Source organism: Ischnura elegans, chromosome X, assembly GCF_921293095.1.
Source record: "Ischnura elegans chromosome X, ioIscEleg1.1, whole genome shotgun sequence".
In the NCBI taxonomy this organism is placed as follows: Eukaryota; Metazoa; Arthropoda; class Insecta; order Odonata; family Coenagrionidae; genus Ischnura; species Ischnura elegans.
In genome coordinates this window covers 105,905,263-105,922,629 of record NC_060259.1, presented here as the reverse complement: position 1 = coordinate 105,922,629, position 17,367 = coordinate 105,905,263, and the positions used below count along the sequence as shown (strand labels likewise).

At 39.3% G+C, this 17,367-nt stretch overlaps 1 protein-coding gene across 1 annotated transcript in view; it reads right to left on the bottom strand.

Annotated features, from left to right (window-relative positions):
- LOC124171934 (serine/threonine-protein kinase atr-like) overlaps positions 1-17,367 on the bottom strand; it is a 176,967-nt gene that overhangs the window by 146,861 nt on the left and 12,739 nt on the right. The window contains exons 10-11 of the mRNA XM_046551370.1: positions 7,755-8,052; positions 499-990 (exon numbers count right to left, since the gene is read on the bottom strand). Coding sequence (XP_046407326.1) covers positions 499-990; positions 7,755-8,052 — 790 coding nt within the window. The remainder of the gene's footprint in view (positions 1-498; positions 991-7,754; positions 8,053-17,367) is intronic.

Genomic DNA, 17,367 nt, shown 5'->3' with positions numbered 1-17,367 from the left:
AAATTAGGAATAACAGATGATATAGGTAACCAAATAAATATATGATGATAGTAACCCATTACTACTTCTGGGAGTATAACATACTCTCCACTAAAACAAGACAAACTTATTCGAAAAATTACAACATTACCTTCATCACATTATCAATAATTAATTCAACGGCATCAAAACAATTCTTCGTTAAAACTTTCGCGGGTGCTCGTCATGTTGAATTAAAACTTTTGGGCTATGTCGCCGCGCCAGATTTTGGGTGGCCCCAACGTTTCCCGACCGATGCTGGTCGCTTTCTCAAGGGAATCTCATCAGATTCCCTTGAGAAAGCGACCAGCATCGGTCGGGAAACGTTGGGGCCACCCAAAATCTGACGCGGCGACATAGCCCAAAAGTTTTAATTCAACAATCAAAACAATTTGTTCAACAGTACTGCATGAAAAATGGAATAATACTCTAAATACTTCACCAAGAATATATACGTACTTAACAACTAAAATTACTTACCTGCCAATATTTTTCACAGACAGCAGCATGGTTTCTTGGAAATCTCTTCTCGACTTCATTAAACAGCATTTCATTATATCAAAAATTACATCATAAATATCATTAAACCATTTGACCATAATATGGTGCTCAATACAAAGCCACTTCTCTGCACAGTCATTGGTGGCAGGTGATAGGCACTGGGGAAGCACTAAGAAATTGACCTTCATGGACATAAAAAGCCTCACTTCATAATCAGGATCCTTCAGCAAGTTCAACCACTTCATCACCAAACCATGCTCATTAATAACATCCAAATGTTTGCTTAATGATGGGATTGCTTGAATGATGGCCAGCTTCACCCCCCTATCTTCATCATCAGATATTTTTTCCAGCAATTTCTTAAATAAAGTATAAAATTCTCCACCTAATATTTTTCTTGGTGAATATACTTGGTCCTCATCACATACATGGCACACTAATTCACTTTCAGCTTTGGGAGATTCAGAAATCCTGTAATTGAAAACATTTTCTTCTCAATTATGGTGATTTAGCCAATTTTAAAGACCATCAAATCTTAGCAAACTAGCATGAGGAAATACTCCAAGCATGCAAAAAATGTGGTACATGACTTTATATCATTAGCCAAGGTATTTACATGTGGAAAAACAGACTTACAGTTCCAATGAAAAGGATTGCTCTTTATCACATTGTTCACAGGACCATAAAAGAGGTCCACAACAGAAAACTATGTATTCATGTTATATTTTATAATAAACAAATATTAATTTCTAATTTTCAGTGCATGGCTTTATTTATAATAAGAGTTGCATCGGTTATGATATTTCATGGCCAAATGTAGGCTCAATGTAACTGGTTTTCAAGCACAATGGCATCATAGTGCCAATAGACTGCGTAATAATGGAACAGCAGTGTCCTGCTACTACTACACACCCAACAAACACACAAGCCAAATGCCAATTAGTTCACATATACAAAACAACAGATCATGGTAAAAGACCAGCAAGGTCACGAAAGAGAATATTAGGCAGATTGGAAAGAAATGGGGGGTGACCAACATTTCTATCACACATTAGGAAATAGTTGCTAGCCTCTGAAGAGTATACTAACAGCTCTCGGTGGAATTAATGATGATCATAAGTAGACCAAGCCACTGGAATCGCTCTTACTGATAGTTGTCGACAGAAGTCCTAATGACACAGACAATCATTGGTAAAGAGTACAGAATTCTGGCCAAGAGCAAGCTTCTCAAGAAAAAGTGTTGATTTGGAGTAAAGACAAACTTATAAATTAAGACAAAAAATATCTTCCTAATTCATTCATTCACTCGCAAATGTATAATAAGAAAACAATAAAATTGCATTCACTTTCCATGCGTTGGTGACTTCATCAGAGTTCTGAATGATTGACTTGGTCAGTGTGAGCCACCAATGAAAGAAGGGAAATGCTCACAATAATGCAGACAGCGATGAATCATGCTAGCCTTGCCTAGCCTGCTTAGCCTTGCACTGGAGTAGTGTGAAAGTGATAGCCCGCTCGGGATAAGTTTGTGGCCTAATCTGATCTTATCAACTTACTTGGGAGAGGGTTAAGGCACCCAATTTTTCATCGCATATAGACCAAATAATAGATGTCAGATTGTAAAACAGAAAAATATTGGTCTCTTAACTTTTAAAGCCTATTACAATCGAACATCTGTAATGAAATTTGTGACTGATGTCATTACCAGAATGATGCTGTTAATAGACCATTGCTAGGGAAGATTAATAGAAAGTCATAGGTTATGATGTCGAATGCCTAGATGATGCCTAGAAATATACATATGATAGAAAAGGAGTGTATCTGCCACAAAACGGATTGTACATTGTGACTGTTTGTGGAGTTTATTCAAGGAAAATCAACAATCAAAACCCTGATTATAAAATATCTACAGATGGGTCGAATAGCCGATTTCTCGAATTCGAATATCGAATTCGAATATCAAATCATTGCTCGAATATTCGAATACCTCGAATTTCGAATACCTCGAATACTAAACGATGAATGCAGGAATGTTTGACTTGGTCGCCTATGCAGCAGGAAACCCAAGATTTTGGCGAGTAATTGTGATTTCCTTTAAAGGATTCAAACAGGAATTTAGCTGATTGATGGAATATTTTAATTTTATGTAAACAATAGGGTAGTTTCCTTCATTAAAGAAAACAAAAGGCATTGATTGTGATTCGGTCCCCACCATTAGTGTATTAATAATATACAAATTATTTGGATATAGAAATACCGGTTTATACGAATGGCAATGGTCAATTTTATCCTCATTTGAAAAAGGCCAGATTGGCGCCCATGCGATGCCACTCCACGTGACGTCACAGTGACCTAGTTTCTATATGAGTAGATAGGAGTTTTACACCGTCTGAGATTAGCAATGCATGCATGACGCACAGAGCTCAGGGAAACATGGCCTTAATAATCACCTATTAACACTGCCTAAGGTCGGAAAGTTTCCTTCGTTTGATGAGGTATTAATAATCCTTATTTAAGCCAACCGCTGCTAGCATCCTGCGTCGTATCAGCGCTAAGAACCTCGCCCCAAGATCACCTCACTCGCGGCAACGGGAAGCAGAACAACGTCACGCAGAGTTTTTCCCGGCATTCATACTTACCCGTCGCGTTTTCGCGCGCTTGAAATTTTTCACTTTTCATTTAATCGCCAAAAATAGATATCGTCCTTTAAAAATCTAAAAGCGTTAAATACGTACTCCAGGAGTAATAATCTTTCGATTTAGGCAATAAAAAAATTATAGAAAACCACCCTATTTGAGCATTGCGCCAAAATGCTAAGCCTCCGTCGTATTTGTCTTTCCGGCTATTATTTTCCTGCGTAAAATGCTTAAATAAACTCAGAAATGTGTCGTGTTTGGTCTTATTCTTTTTTAAATTACGCGCACATTACTAATATTTCAATCCAATAAAAGTGTAATATCAATTGCCGAAAGTCATTGTTAGACAACTTTTGGGCTAGTTGATGACTCATGCAGCAGTTGACCTCCAGAAATGGGGAACTTCGAAGCAGGTAAGCAAAAAAGGCCAGTGGGTGAGTAGAGGGGGGAGGGCGTGAAGCACGTTTTTATTGTTCTCGTGTAATTTGATATTTTTTCGAAGCTAAGGTCTTCGTAATACGATCTCTGCACGAGCTGGGACCTTTTGTTTGATTTCGGAGAAGAGGAAATCGTCCGAGGGGGTGGGGCGAACGCTGAAAGGAGGGGGATTGCAGATCGTGGGAAATGCGCCAATGTCACTATCCCACGGCCCTGAGTTTCTCCCTATGGTAGTTTCATCTCCTGGGGAAGATTCAAAAGTGCCTATCGTTATTAGCCACAAAGTGCACATGGTAAACACCTCGTCTCATTTTTATCAAAAGATGGATGCGGGAAAATGGTCAGTGGGGGAGAAAGAGTGAAGGGTGAAACGCGATTCTATTATTTTCCGGTAACTTGATATTTTTTTGAAGCTAAGGTCTTAGTAATACGATCCCTGCACGAGCTGGGACCTTTTGCTTGATTTCGGAGACGAGGAAATCGTCAGATTGGGTGGGGTGAATGCTGAATGGAGGGGGATAGCGGATCGTGGGAAATGCGCCAATGTTGCTATCCCACGGCATTGAGGTTCTCCTGATGGGGGACACCTGGGATTTTTGGATTTTTTTCACCCGATCAATTTCAGTTCCCCACGTCGAAATCTTTTCACTGCTCTACCACTCTAACCCTCGAATTTGATGTAGTTCTTCAGCTTGCCTAAAACGGCGCTGCATGCACTAAACGACTAGAGTTCTCTTAATTTTTCCGAGTCAACTACCAACGACGTGCGAGCGACAGTGTATGACGCGAAATTCAAAGTATTCGAGGTATTCGAGACGGTATATTTGGCATAACTATTCGAGATCTCGAATATCGAATACTTTCTAGTATTCGAGGTATTCGAGTATTCGCGGATACTATTCGCACATCTCTAAAAAAATCACATGCTACTAAATGTTATGAGCTGAATCACAGGGATTACGTTGGATATCAATACTCCTTTTGCAGATAAGCCGACGTAGAAAAAAGCTCCTCTGCAGGATTTTCATTCTTTCAGCCACTCCTCTCCTCTTTGCATCATCTTTGCGTGGTTTATTGCTGTTTACATTCTTGTGGGTGATTCATTCCCTAAATAAACACTCCTCATCATCATCACTGGTCAACAATCCTAGGATTGGTTTGACGCAGCTCTCCACTCAGTTCTCCTATCAGCTAATCTTTTCACTCCTACGTATTTCTTCTCTTTCACATCTCTCTTTACTTGTTCCATATATTTTGTTCGAGGTCTTCCTTTTCCATTCTTGCCTTCCACCTGTCCTTCGACGATTGTCTTCATCAGGCCATCATGTCTCAAGATGTGGCCTATAAGGTTGTTCCGTCTTCTTATTAAGGTTTTCATGAGGCTTCTCTTCTCTCCTACCCTTCTTAGGACTTCCTCGTTACTAACTCAGTCGATCCATTTGATTTTCATCATTCTTCTGTAGCACCACATTTCAAAGGCCTCTATCCTTGCTTTCTCCGCTGCGGTCATTGTCCATGCCTCACTTCCGTATAGGAGCATACTCCAGATGTAGGTTCTTATAAATTGTTTCTTTACATCCATATTTAAGTTTCCCGCTGTAAGCAGGTCTCTCTTTTGGTGGAATGCTCTTCTTCGCCTGGGCTATTCTGCTGATAATTTCTTTCTTACTTCTCCCGTCACTAGTTATCTTGCTTCCCAAATAACAGAATTCATCCACCTCCATCAGTTTTTGCCTCCCTATTTTAATGTTGGTCTTGACTTCTTCTCTTCTGCTGCATACTAAGATCTTGGTTTTCTTCGTGCTTATTTTCAGTTGATATCTACTCATTACCCTACCCATATTAACCAGAATATTTTTCAAATCCTTCTCTGTTTCTGCTATAACGGCTATGTCATCGGCAAATCTTAGCATGCTAATTTTTTCTCCATGGATATTCACTCCCAATGCCTATTCTTTGATTTCCTTAATGGCTTTATCAATGTAAACGTTGAAAATTACGGGTGACAATGTACAGCATTGTCGCACTCCTTTCTTAATTCTTGCTTCTTCACAGCTGGGCCCTGATTTTATCACGGCTATTTGGTTTTTGTATAAACTGTGGATGATTCTTCTGTCATTAAACACTCCTCCCTGAACAATTTAATGGACCAGAATGCTCATGACATCACTAACTCATGAAAAAGGGCGGCATTATTACATTTCACAAGAGAATACTTGAATAGAGGAACATTTTTATTTCGTTGTAACTCATCTTTCCATTCGATGTTCCAATTTTGGGTCCAAGTGAATGACCACATTGCGAATTTTGTCAGTTTGAAATATAGCCCTTGACGTTCATAATGACCACTGAATACAAAAGGGAGAAATTTGCTTGGATAAATTCTAGAATCTGGAATCAATATTTTGAATGCATTTATAAACAGCAAATTTCATTTAATTGTATGAAAACTACATCTTTATCTTGAGAACATATCTTCGGGTACGACAGAGAGTGAGAGAGATTCCTCAGAAGGGCATGCATGCTAGCGAGAGGAAGTTAAAACCATGAAGGGTTTAAAAACCATTTCCAGTCCAATAATTATACTGAGAAAAACTACAAATCATAAATCATAGAACAAAGAAAATTCCAGCTGTGGAAATAATGAAAACTATACAAGTTGGTTTATTAAAGTCATTTTGCATGATTAAATTGCCCAAGGATGTAGTTTTAACTGATATTAAAAAGACTTCTGCATTTTATATTCTTATCCTTTAAGCAAGCTATGTAATGATTAAATGCAGAGTGCAAGAAAATCAGGGGAAATTAAAATTTTCATCAGTGAAAAGTCAAATTTGACATTAGGACACTAGTAATCACGCTGCTCATGACCCTTGTAAAGACTATGTCATCACCAGAATAGACCCACAGGTTTCTCTACACTCATCCACCTCTCCCTTAGTGATAAAACACCGATACCTGTTAGTCAATTACTCCCAGTGCCCTACCACAGTGAATTAAACACTGCAGTTATGTTGGTGGTTAGACCAATTCCAGTGGTGAATTAGGTATCATTTATGTTGTATCATAGTATGCCGCATGAAAAAATCTTATCTGCCTTAGCATACTTCGAGTTCTAAGTAAATGTGCACAGCATATTTTTCGGACGTTGTGATGATTGAGAAAGTATTTCCATTTAAGAGGTAAAAATGGTAATGGGTCAAGCTCTCTTCCCTTAATAGATACAGTTAATTTACATCAACTCAATGATCTGGATTCCTAAGCTGAACTTCAAGTGTACCCAAACATAAATTATTTACATACATAGCTGCAGTTTTGTTTAATTTTAGAGAAATGAAAATTCACAATTTTTGTCAGTAGATTCTGAAAATTAAACAATTAGAGGAGTGGAAAATCAATCACAAGATATAATTCAGTATTTTCCCCCTGATTACATCGAAAAGAAGCAACTATTGATTACTATCATAATTTATAGAAAAAGTAATTTTCTTCGGCCTACACCAGTATCTCTTCCATCATGCCTTCATCTCAACATAAAAAATTAACACATTGCCCTATTTAGCAAAAAAGTACAACTAATTCTTTCGTAAGGTAGCATAGAAGACACACCTTAATTTATTTTTTATGCTGAAAATAACTACAGCTGTTTTACTTTCAACATGTATACTGTGGCATATGGATGCAATTCACCATGCCACTGATTACACCACACCACTGTCGTCAAACACTTGGCATGCACTCAGGGGCCACCACTGGCTCATTTTCCCCCACATCACCGCTGATCACAATGACAACTATGGCTAAGGCACCCATGTCTAAAGCTCTTCCTACAGCCATACTAAAAATGTATGTACCTATAAAATTCTTATTCGTAGTGATACCTGGCCAATAAGATGTAAAATTAGGATGGGATAGCCTAATTATTTACAAAACCTTTCCAGAAACATAAAAATACCATTAAATAATGCATAAGTCACTCACAAGGTGCTTTGAAAAATGACAGCTGACTAAATAATATTGAAAAACCAAGGTTATATCACAATGCATGCCCAATCCAACAGATTTTATTCCCAGCTACAAGCCAGCAAATTGTGATGCCAGGGATGACCATGACTAAATTATTGGCTTATTCTCACACATGCGTGCATCATAGAAGCATACCTGGATACAGTGCTTCCTGACAGAGTACAGAGAAGCTTTTCAATAATTTCTGCAATTCCTCTCTTTACAGAGACATTACTTTTCCCGAAAGTTTGTAGTAGATGATTCAACAATGGCTGAGTCAACTCAAGAGTTAAGTTACTCCTTAAAAGGTACGGCACACACTTAACAGCTTGCAGAATCAATGCTGAACTTTCACTTTCAAAACAAAGTTTTAGCAGGCTACTCCTCCAGGTTAAAGCTATTATTCCATCCAAACGACATATGTAATCAACTGATATGCACTGCAATCTGATCCCTGAAAGACAATAACAATATAACATATGAATAATTAACTACATAAAATTTGGAAACTAAGATTGAAAATAAAAGCATTCTATGTTACAACTAGTATCACTTACACATCCATAATTAAATAAGAAAGCTTATAAAATTCCACACTAAACGTTTATCAAACACCAACCATGGTTTCAACACATATTGTCACTATCAATGATGTTCATTTATATACTATGAATTCTGCATTTTACCCCATTTCCTCATTCAAGGCAACTGAACTTCCTTTTCCAGCCGGATTTACTTCGCAAATAATTTATAGTGTTTGAGGCAGATGCGACTATAGCCCTCCAAAAGTCTATCTATTCTTAATCTCATAGAAATTTTCCAAAGATTCAGGAAAAAGATCATAATATAGCATATAGCAAAGATTTTTAAACCAGATATTTTAACCTTACAGCAAAAATATTTTTGTTTTAATAATACTAGAAAAAATATGGTCTTCTAAATACAGCTGCAAAAGTTGAAAGTATCGAAGAAACCCATTCTTTAGGTATTAAAAACATTTTTTACACCAGTTATGCTCTCATGGTTTCCGGGTTTCCACCATGATGTTTCCATTTCTGATGACAACAATTTCACCAGGTAATTATCTTTAGGTAAGAAGAGGAGTTTGATGCCAGGGTTCCCACTCTACCTGAATAATGAAATTCACGGCTTTTTCCAGGTTTTCACGGTTATTTTTCAGGTTTTCACGGTTTTTTTCAGGTTTTCACGGTCACAATTTCGCTAAATTCACGGTCCGTAAGCCAACAATAAGAAAATCACTGGCCGTATATCAACAGAAAATTAACGTACGTGGCAAACACTGTGAATGTTAACGCCGCAATGAAAAGTGATATCTGTTATGACGTGATCTATCGTTTGCAAAATTCAGGGCCGACTAAAGGACCAGCCCAACCGCGCTCTTGCCTGGACGCCGAATACTGTTCGGACCTTCTTCCATCCGGACACTCGAGGTCCTTTTTTAATTCCTCGACGAGAGATTGTTTTTGGCGCACGTTGTCATTACTGCACAGTAACCGAATTTCCCCCACCCCAAGATTTCTTATTTAACGGAAAATATTTTATTTAAATTGTTTATAGAATATAATATATTGATTCTTTCTTATTTAATGGAAAATTGTTTATGAAAATTGTTTATAGAACATAATAAATCGAAAAACAATTTCATACACCGTATTAGTACGAATCTAAGACGAACACGATTCTAAGATTCTCCTTTTTCGGAACTCCACTAGGGGGAAAAATTTTTTTTCCTAATAACGATACGATTATAAAATGAATGCGGAAAAACGACCAATGCTTTATTTTTATGCTAGGTTGCCTATGTCCCAGGAAACGCAGGATTTTGGCGAGTAATTAAGATATTCATTAAAGGTTTCAAGCAATATTTTAGATAATAACAGGAATAGTAGTACTTTATCAAGACACATAGGTCATATTGTTGATTCTACCCATATCTATTTCAAAAGGAAAACGCCACCTCACTAAAAAAATGTTTGCTCTCCACTCGGCATTTACACTGCTATTATGGATTTCAGTCTGATGTAAAAATTCTTATCCATCAAACACCATTTCCAGTTCACGTATTCACAAGAGCAATGTGCATGTTGTGCCTAAAACAACCGCATTCGCCGGCGCAGTGACTGGTTGTGAGATGGATGACGAACGCCAAAAATAGTCTATTACTTGAATTGTTCCTGTCTAATGAATATATTTTTAATATAATTGAGGTAGTATGTAAAGCGTGAACAATGTTGCGTTAATCGTCAGTGGCACGCTCATCTGGATCTTCGCCTTCATATCTCCACTTGTTTTCTCCAGGTAGCTCACTCTACCCCCACCCCTACCGTCATGTGCTAGCGGACAACCCAAGGTGCTCTGCAATATTCACGTGCATCTAGCCCGGATTCTTTTCTTCGTGTTCAATTATTTTCAGTCCATCTCTTAAAGTTCTCAATAGTTTCTTCGGAGGGGCCAAGGTCCGAAGACGAATAAAATTAAACTAGTGAAAATGAAACCTGACTTTATTAAACCCACATGGAAAACACTCGGTGGTTCGAAGTCCAGCCACCCTGGAAAGTAAGGAACCACTCGTACGAGGTGAAGTTCGGAACTGATGCTATCGCGTACGGGGCAACGCAGAGCATACTGCAGAGGGCGAAGCGTGACCATATGACTGCGCCATCAAATTTTTTACCCTAAAGATACCTATTCTTTTCTAACTATCGTAGCGCCAGATGAGCAGATGAATTCGAATTGTTAGTAGGGAGAAACAAAAATCCTGAGAAGATATCCCTTCCTCAGTAACTCTGACAAGTGAGACTTATAGTATAGCTCGTAAATTGATAACTGATAACAACCTGATATCATGTTTCCGGGATTAAATGCCGAATTAACTGTCGAGAAGCTCAGCTACGAGGATATCGCGTTTCACCAAAAATCACCATCGTATTTTTCCATCTATTTCCTTGCTTAAAATACGTCGCGTTTGGTCTCGTTTTTCTTAATTACGTGCAAATTACTAACATTTCAATCTAATAGAAGCATAATAGCAATTGCTGACTATTATTGTTAGATACCTTTTGGGCTAATAGGTGACTCATGCAGCAGTTGACCTCCAGGAACTGGGAACTTTGAAGGAGTTAGGCTGAAAAAGGTCAGTGGGTGAGAAGAGGGGGGAGCGCGAAACACGTTTCTATTGTTCTCGTGTAACTCGATATTTTTTTCGAAGCTAAGGTCTTCGTAATACAATCCCTTCGCGAGCTGGGACCTTTTTTTTTTTGAAGAAGAGGAAAGCGTCAGAAGGGGGGAGGCGAATGCCGAATGGAGGGGGATAACGGATCTTGGGAAATGCGCTAATGTTACTTTCCCACAGCACTGAGCTTCTCGCAATGTTAGTTCCATCTCTTGGGGAAGATTCCAACTAATGTGCTATTCGTTATTAGCCATAAATGACACATTGTATTTATTTCGTCTCATTTTCGTCTAACGATGGATGCGGGAAAATTATACGTCGGAACCGCGATCTTCAAACGATCAATGCGAGAAACGATACTTCGGGGAACGATAGATGCGGGAAAAATTACATTGTCTATAAGGAACTTTATTTGGGACCAGAAACGGCGAACGATCAATGCGGGAACGATAGATCGAGGTTCCACCGTATAACTTTTCTTTTGAAAGCGGTAGTGTACCGACTTCTTTTCTCTGCTATCGTAATACTCTGAAACCAAAACTTAATCGATCTCTCTAATCAGAGGCAAATCATGTTCCCTTCATACTGTTGCTCTGGGAAAAATGGAACGACTTTGTAGCAGTTTATATCGCGACGGCATTGAGGCTTTAACGTTACAATCCTAGGCGGATCTAGGGAGGGGCACAGGGGCACATACCCCCCAGACACTTAAAAAATATGCAAGATTTTGAATACGGTCACATTACCATTGCGCTCGTTTTGTATCATGAGGTATCCTTGTGCCCCCCCAGAACAAAATCCTGGATACGGCTTTGCCTGTGCTCCCCACTCCCCAGAAAGAAATCCTGGATCCGCCTCTGGTTAAAATTTAGGTAAATTGTAATCAATTGCACAAAAATTTTGTAAGTTGATCAAGCTCTAACTTGAATGGACCCGAACCCAGGGTAAAGCAGGCGATCTCGCGGACACGGCAGAAGTGCACCCGGCGATTGATTGGCACGCACGCTTTACCTACTGCCTGAAATGGCAATAGTTTTTCACTTAAACACAAAATTAAATAAGCTAAATTACTGTTCAGATATTTTTGACGTTGATTTTTCGTTGTATAGCTATATATATTAGGTGGCAACCTCAGGTATCCATAATTTCTTCCGACGAAAATTATGCAACCCGATTGACGTCGAGAATTTTGCATTCGATTGTAAGACGAACCCTCTTTTCTGCAGGAGTTAGGAGGAAAAAAACCTTGTCTTAGATAGGTACATTATAATTCACTTGGTTTGAAATACATATATAAAGACATAATAAATACCTGCTGAAACATGTTATTTTCACTTTCACTTTACTTTATCACTCGTCAAATATTTCCACACAAACTTTCCGGTTGCGACGTAGAACTGGCAAGTCCCAGGTCGACGCATGCGAAAATCGTGTAATGCTGTGTTGCCATAAGCGGAAATCTTCTCTCGTTTTCAGGCTGCAAAGCGCGAGAATTAGTAACGTCGCGCCGAAAGCTCGCTGTCGCCCGATTCAAACGCAAGGAGCGTAGTGTCCACAGCGCATAGCAAGTTGTCCAGGTTAGCGGTCTTCCAATCACAGGTTTGAGGGTGTTGAATAAACGTTGGAATTTTTCGACACAAATGCCATCTAGATTTAGTTTCAAAAGTGGTCGCTGCAGCCAGTGTGAAGCCTAATTGGGTGGAAGGGGGACTAAGCAGTGACTGAGGGAGGGGAAACCAAGCCAGTCGAGGAAAGTAAACAAGCTGATGAGAAGTGGTGTCATATTTCAGAAGGGGGGGAGAGAAAAGGCCTGCGCTGGGAAAAGATGTTTTTTTTTCTTCAGGCAACATTCCTTCCCACGCTTTCCTGACCCCTGCGACCATGTTCGCCACAATGAATAGAAGTGCGCTCGCTATGAACGAAGTTGAAAATTTCTGGGAAGGTATTATTATCAAGATTGAGAGATTTTTAAGGTTTTAGGACGAAATTCACGGCTTTTTCCAGGTTTTTTCACGGTAGACGAAATTCACGGCTAATTCACGGTTTTAAGGTTTTCACGGTTGAGTGGGAACCCTGGATGTAAAATGGGCCTGCACATATGCATCAAGGTGTTGGTAATAGCAGTCATTTTTCAGTCACGTCTACTATGATTGGCTGAAATCATACTTGGGTTTTGGGCATCAGTGCCGAGAATGTTTCTTCCAAGCATAGGGGAGCAGGTAGCTATCCTCCCCATTGAAGTTTCTGGTGTTTTGATAAGTTCTATAGCCTCTCATATCACCCTTAGGAAGCAACTACCTATTTTCCTTGGCGGTCACTCTTGCATTCAAATTGGATCTCATGCCTGGCTGCAGTCTATGCATGCTCTACAACTGCCAAGAGATGGAAGTCTTTCTTCTCAGTGGCACTCCGGTGTTCTTTTGTTTCAATTGTTCGAAACAACACATTTGGTCAACATAGGATTGGCATCAACTGCACTTAATTTTGTACGTGACATCAAGTATATCTGCCATTATTCCATTCTTCAATAACCTAATGACAGACAAGATTAGAGAAGAAGTGAGCCAAATACTGCACAAAGCTAGATCACCAGTACATAATACAACACTGGCCTAGAGACAAGCCACCAAGGAGCTTTGAAACAGTGACGATTTACTATTTTCACCAGCAGACAAAGGAAACACCACGACAGTCAACACAAAGGATGAATATCAAAGATTACAACAGAAAACCAACCTACTTGATCCCCATACAAGAAGCCGAATTCAGACCCCACCAGCAGAAATCAAGGATCTAATGCAGCAATCCTCTATTCCACAAAAAGGAAGGCCAAAACTCACAGACTCAGCACCCAAGCTACCACTATTTAATGGAATTCCAAACATTAATAAAGAAGGAATTCCTCTTCAGCCCATTTTCAGCATCAGCAAAGCTAAATACTTATATAATTGGTGCAGACTCTACAACCCTTCTCTGCGCATACTTCAACCCATATCCATCGTTCAGCACATTTCACTGACATCATACACTGCAGAAGAAGACCTCCTCATCAGCTTTGAAGTGGTGCCACTATTCACCAACATTCCTATTGACAAACCAATTGAAGTAATCAGCAGACTCACAGATAGATGATTACTGAAAGATATCCCCAAAATTGTGAAATACTATCACGAAAACTCCTACATCACTTAGAACAACCACTCAGTCTACCATCTAAATCCATCCCGCACAATGGATATAGCCAAAACCGGGTTTTGAATGCCACCCATAAGAAAAAAAAACAAGAGGAACAAGATATAGGAGTTCAACAAAAACAAGGGATCTTCTCCAACACCCAAAACACATACACTCTGATCTCCTGGCAAGTCTCTTTGCAATTGCTGACCATGCATGGACCACACCCAGACATGGGATTGATTTGACAACATGAGAGATTGCCAAGGAAAAGAGTTACTCCCACAGAGTGATCAGGGAGGCTATATGACATGCCAAAATGCCAGAATCTTCAATAGGGAGGATGGCTACCTGCTTCAGCATGCTTGGAAGAGATTTTTCCTTGGTACTGATGCCCAAAACCCAAATATACCTTCGGCCAATCAAACCAAGCTTAGCTGAAAAACAACCACTATTACCACCACTTCAGCATATATGCATAGCCCCATTTTGCATCTAACTCCTTTTCTGACCTGAAGATGCTGGTGGGATAGCTGGTAAAGCCGTCGTCATCAGGCATGAAATAATGCTGTGGAATCATGGAAACCATGAGAGCATGTACTACTCATCACAAAAACTTTCACAAGAACATATCAGTTATGCTTCATATTTCATTACACTGATAGAGCAATACTGGATTGCAATTAACTATGCATTTCCTCAAAGGCAGTTATTCAGTCTCATGTTTAAAACGAAGGATAATATACCACCAAAAAAATTGAATTACCGTATTTGCACGAATCTAAGACGAACACGATTCTAAGACGACCCCCCCTTTTTTGGAACTCCACCATGGGAAAAAATTTTCTAGGGGAAAACAACCAATGCGCGAATGTTTGGCTATGTTGCCTATGTCCCAGGAAACGCAGGATTTTTGGCACGTAATGACAGGAATAGTGGTACTTAATCGAGACACTTAGGTCTTATAGTTGATTCGACTAATAGTTTCTTCGGAGGGGCCATGGTCCGAAGACGAATAAAATTAAACTAGTGAAAATGAAACCTGACTTTATTAAACCCACACGGAAAACACTCCGTGGTATGAAGGCAAGCCACCCTGGAAAGTATGTAACCACTCGTACGAGCTATGCTATCGCGTTCGGCGTACACAGAGCATACTGCAGGGGGTGAAGCATGGCCATATGACTTCGCCATGAAATTTTTTGTCCCAAAGATAGGGCAACTTACCCATTCTTCTCTAATTAGCGTAGCGTCAGATGGGCGGATGAATTCGGATTGTTAGTAGGGAGGAACAAAATATCCTGAGAAGATATCCCTTCCTCAGTAACTCTGACAAGTGAGACTTATGGTATAACTCGTAAATTGATAACTGATAATAACCTGATATCCTGTTTTCGGAAAAAATGCCGCATTAACTGCCGAGAAGCTCAGCAACGAGGATATCGAGTTTTGCCAAAAATCACCATCGTATTTTCCCAACTAGTTCCTTGCTTAAAAATGCTTAAATAACGTTAGAAATATGTCGTGTTTGGTCTCGTTCTTTTTTGAATTACGAGCACATTGCACATATTCCAGCCTAATAAAAGTATAATACCAATTGCCGAAATTCATTGTTAGACACCTTATGAGCTAATAGGTGATTGGATGCAGCGGTTGACCTCCAGAAACCGGGAACTTTAAGCAAGTAGGCTGAAAAAGGTCAGTGGGTGAGAAAAGGGGGGCATGAAACGCGTTTCTATTGTTCTCGTGTAACTTGATATTTTTTCAAAGCTAAGGTCTTCGTAATACGATCCTTCGCGAGCTGGGACCATTTGTTTGATTTTGGAGAAGAGGAATGCGTCAGAGGGGGAAGGCGAGAGATGTATGGAGGTGGATAGCGGATCTTGGGAAATGCGCTTATGCTACTACCCCAAGGCTTTTAGCTTCTCCCAATGGTGATTTCATTTCGTGGGGAATATTTAATCTATGTGCCTGCAGTTAGTAATAGCCATAAATGACACATTGTATTTATTTCGTCTCATTTTCGTCAAAAGATTGATGTGGGAAAATTATACGTCGGGACCACCATCTTCAAACAATCAATGCGGTAATAACGATACTTTTGAGATGCGGGAAAAAATTACATCGTCTATATGGAACCTTAATTGTGACCAGAAACGGCGAACGATGAATGCGGAAAAATGATCAATACGGGTACGATAGATCGGAGTTCCACTGAATAACTTTTCTTTTGAAAGCGGCAGTGTAATAATTTCTTTTCTCTGCCATTGTAATACTCTGAAAGGCACGGAATCACAACTAAATCGATTTCTCTAATCAGAGGCAAATCATGTTGCCATCTTACCGTTGCTCTGAGAAAAATGCAACGACTTTGTAGCAGTTTATCCCACTACGGCATTGAGGCTTTAACGTTACAATTTAGGTAAATTGTAACCAATCACACGAAAATTTTGTGAGTTGATCGAGCTTTAACTTGAATGGAGCCGAACCCAGGGTAAAGCAGGCAATCTCGCGGACTCGGCAGAAGTGCACCCAGCGACTGATCGGCACGCGCCGAATCTTTGCCTGCTGCCCAAAAATGGATTTTTTTTACTTGAACGCAAAATTAAATATGCTAAATTACTGTTAAGCTATTTTTGATGTTGATTTTTCGTTGTATAGCTATCAGGTGGCAACCTCAGGTGTCCATGATTTTTCCGACGTAAATTATGCAACCCGCTTGACGTCAAAAATTTTGCATCCGATTCTAAGACGAACCCTCTTTTCCGCAGGAGTTGCGAGGGAAAAAAACCTCGTCTTAGATTCGTGCAAATACGGTAGGAACAATTTCCCAGAAGGAATTCCTCTTTCCATGTCCCTCCCCCTCTCCTCCATCTGTCTCATAAGGCTTCTGTGATTGAAGATAGGGATTTTGTAATCAAAATTCAGTTCCATCATTGAATCATCCTCTACTCCTTAGTCACTGCAGTTCAAATGAATAAAAACATTGCAGAGATTAAAAAAATTGTATACAACACCAATTCCATAGGGCAACAAATTATCTACACCCTTTTCTGGAATGACCACGGTCCTAAAAAAAAGGAGCTTCATTGGCACAATAATACGACTGGATGGAATGCATTACCTTCTGAGCAAAATTTATACATATGTAGCTAAAAAATATGAAGATCACCAAAGTGTGTCTTAAAATTCTTCTGCTATGCACCACTAATCACATCCTCATATCTGCTACCCATAACTATTTCACCCTTAATTTTACCATAAATAGAACAACAAATATTCATAAAATATTCACAAAAGGTTATACAAAGAGATAAAACACAGACACAATACATGTCACACAATGGTGGTAAGATATTGATGTGATGGCCAAAAAACATGAGGAAATAATTTCACCCATAC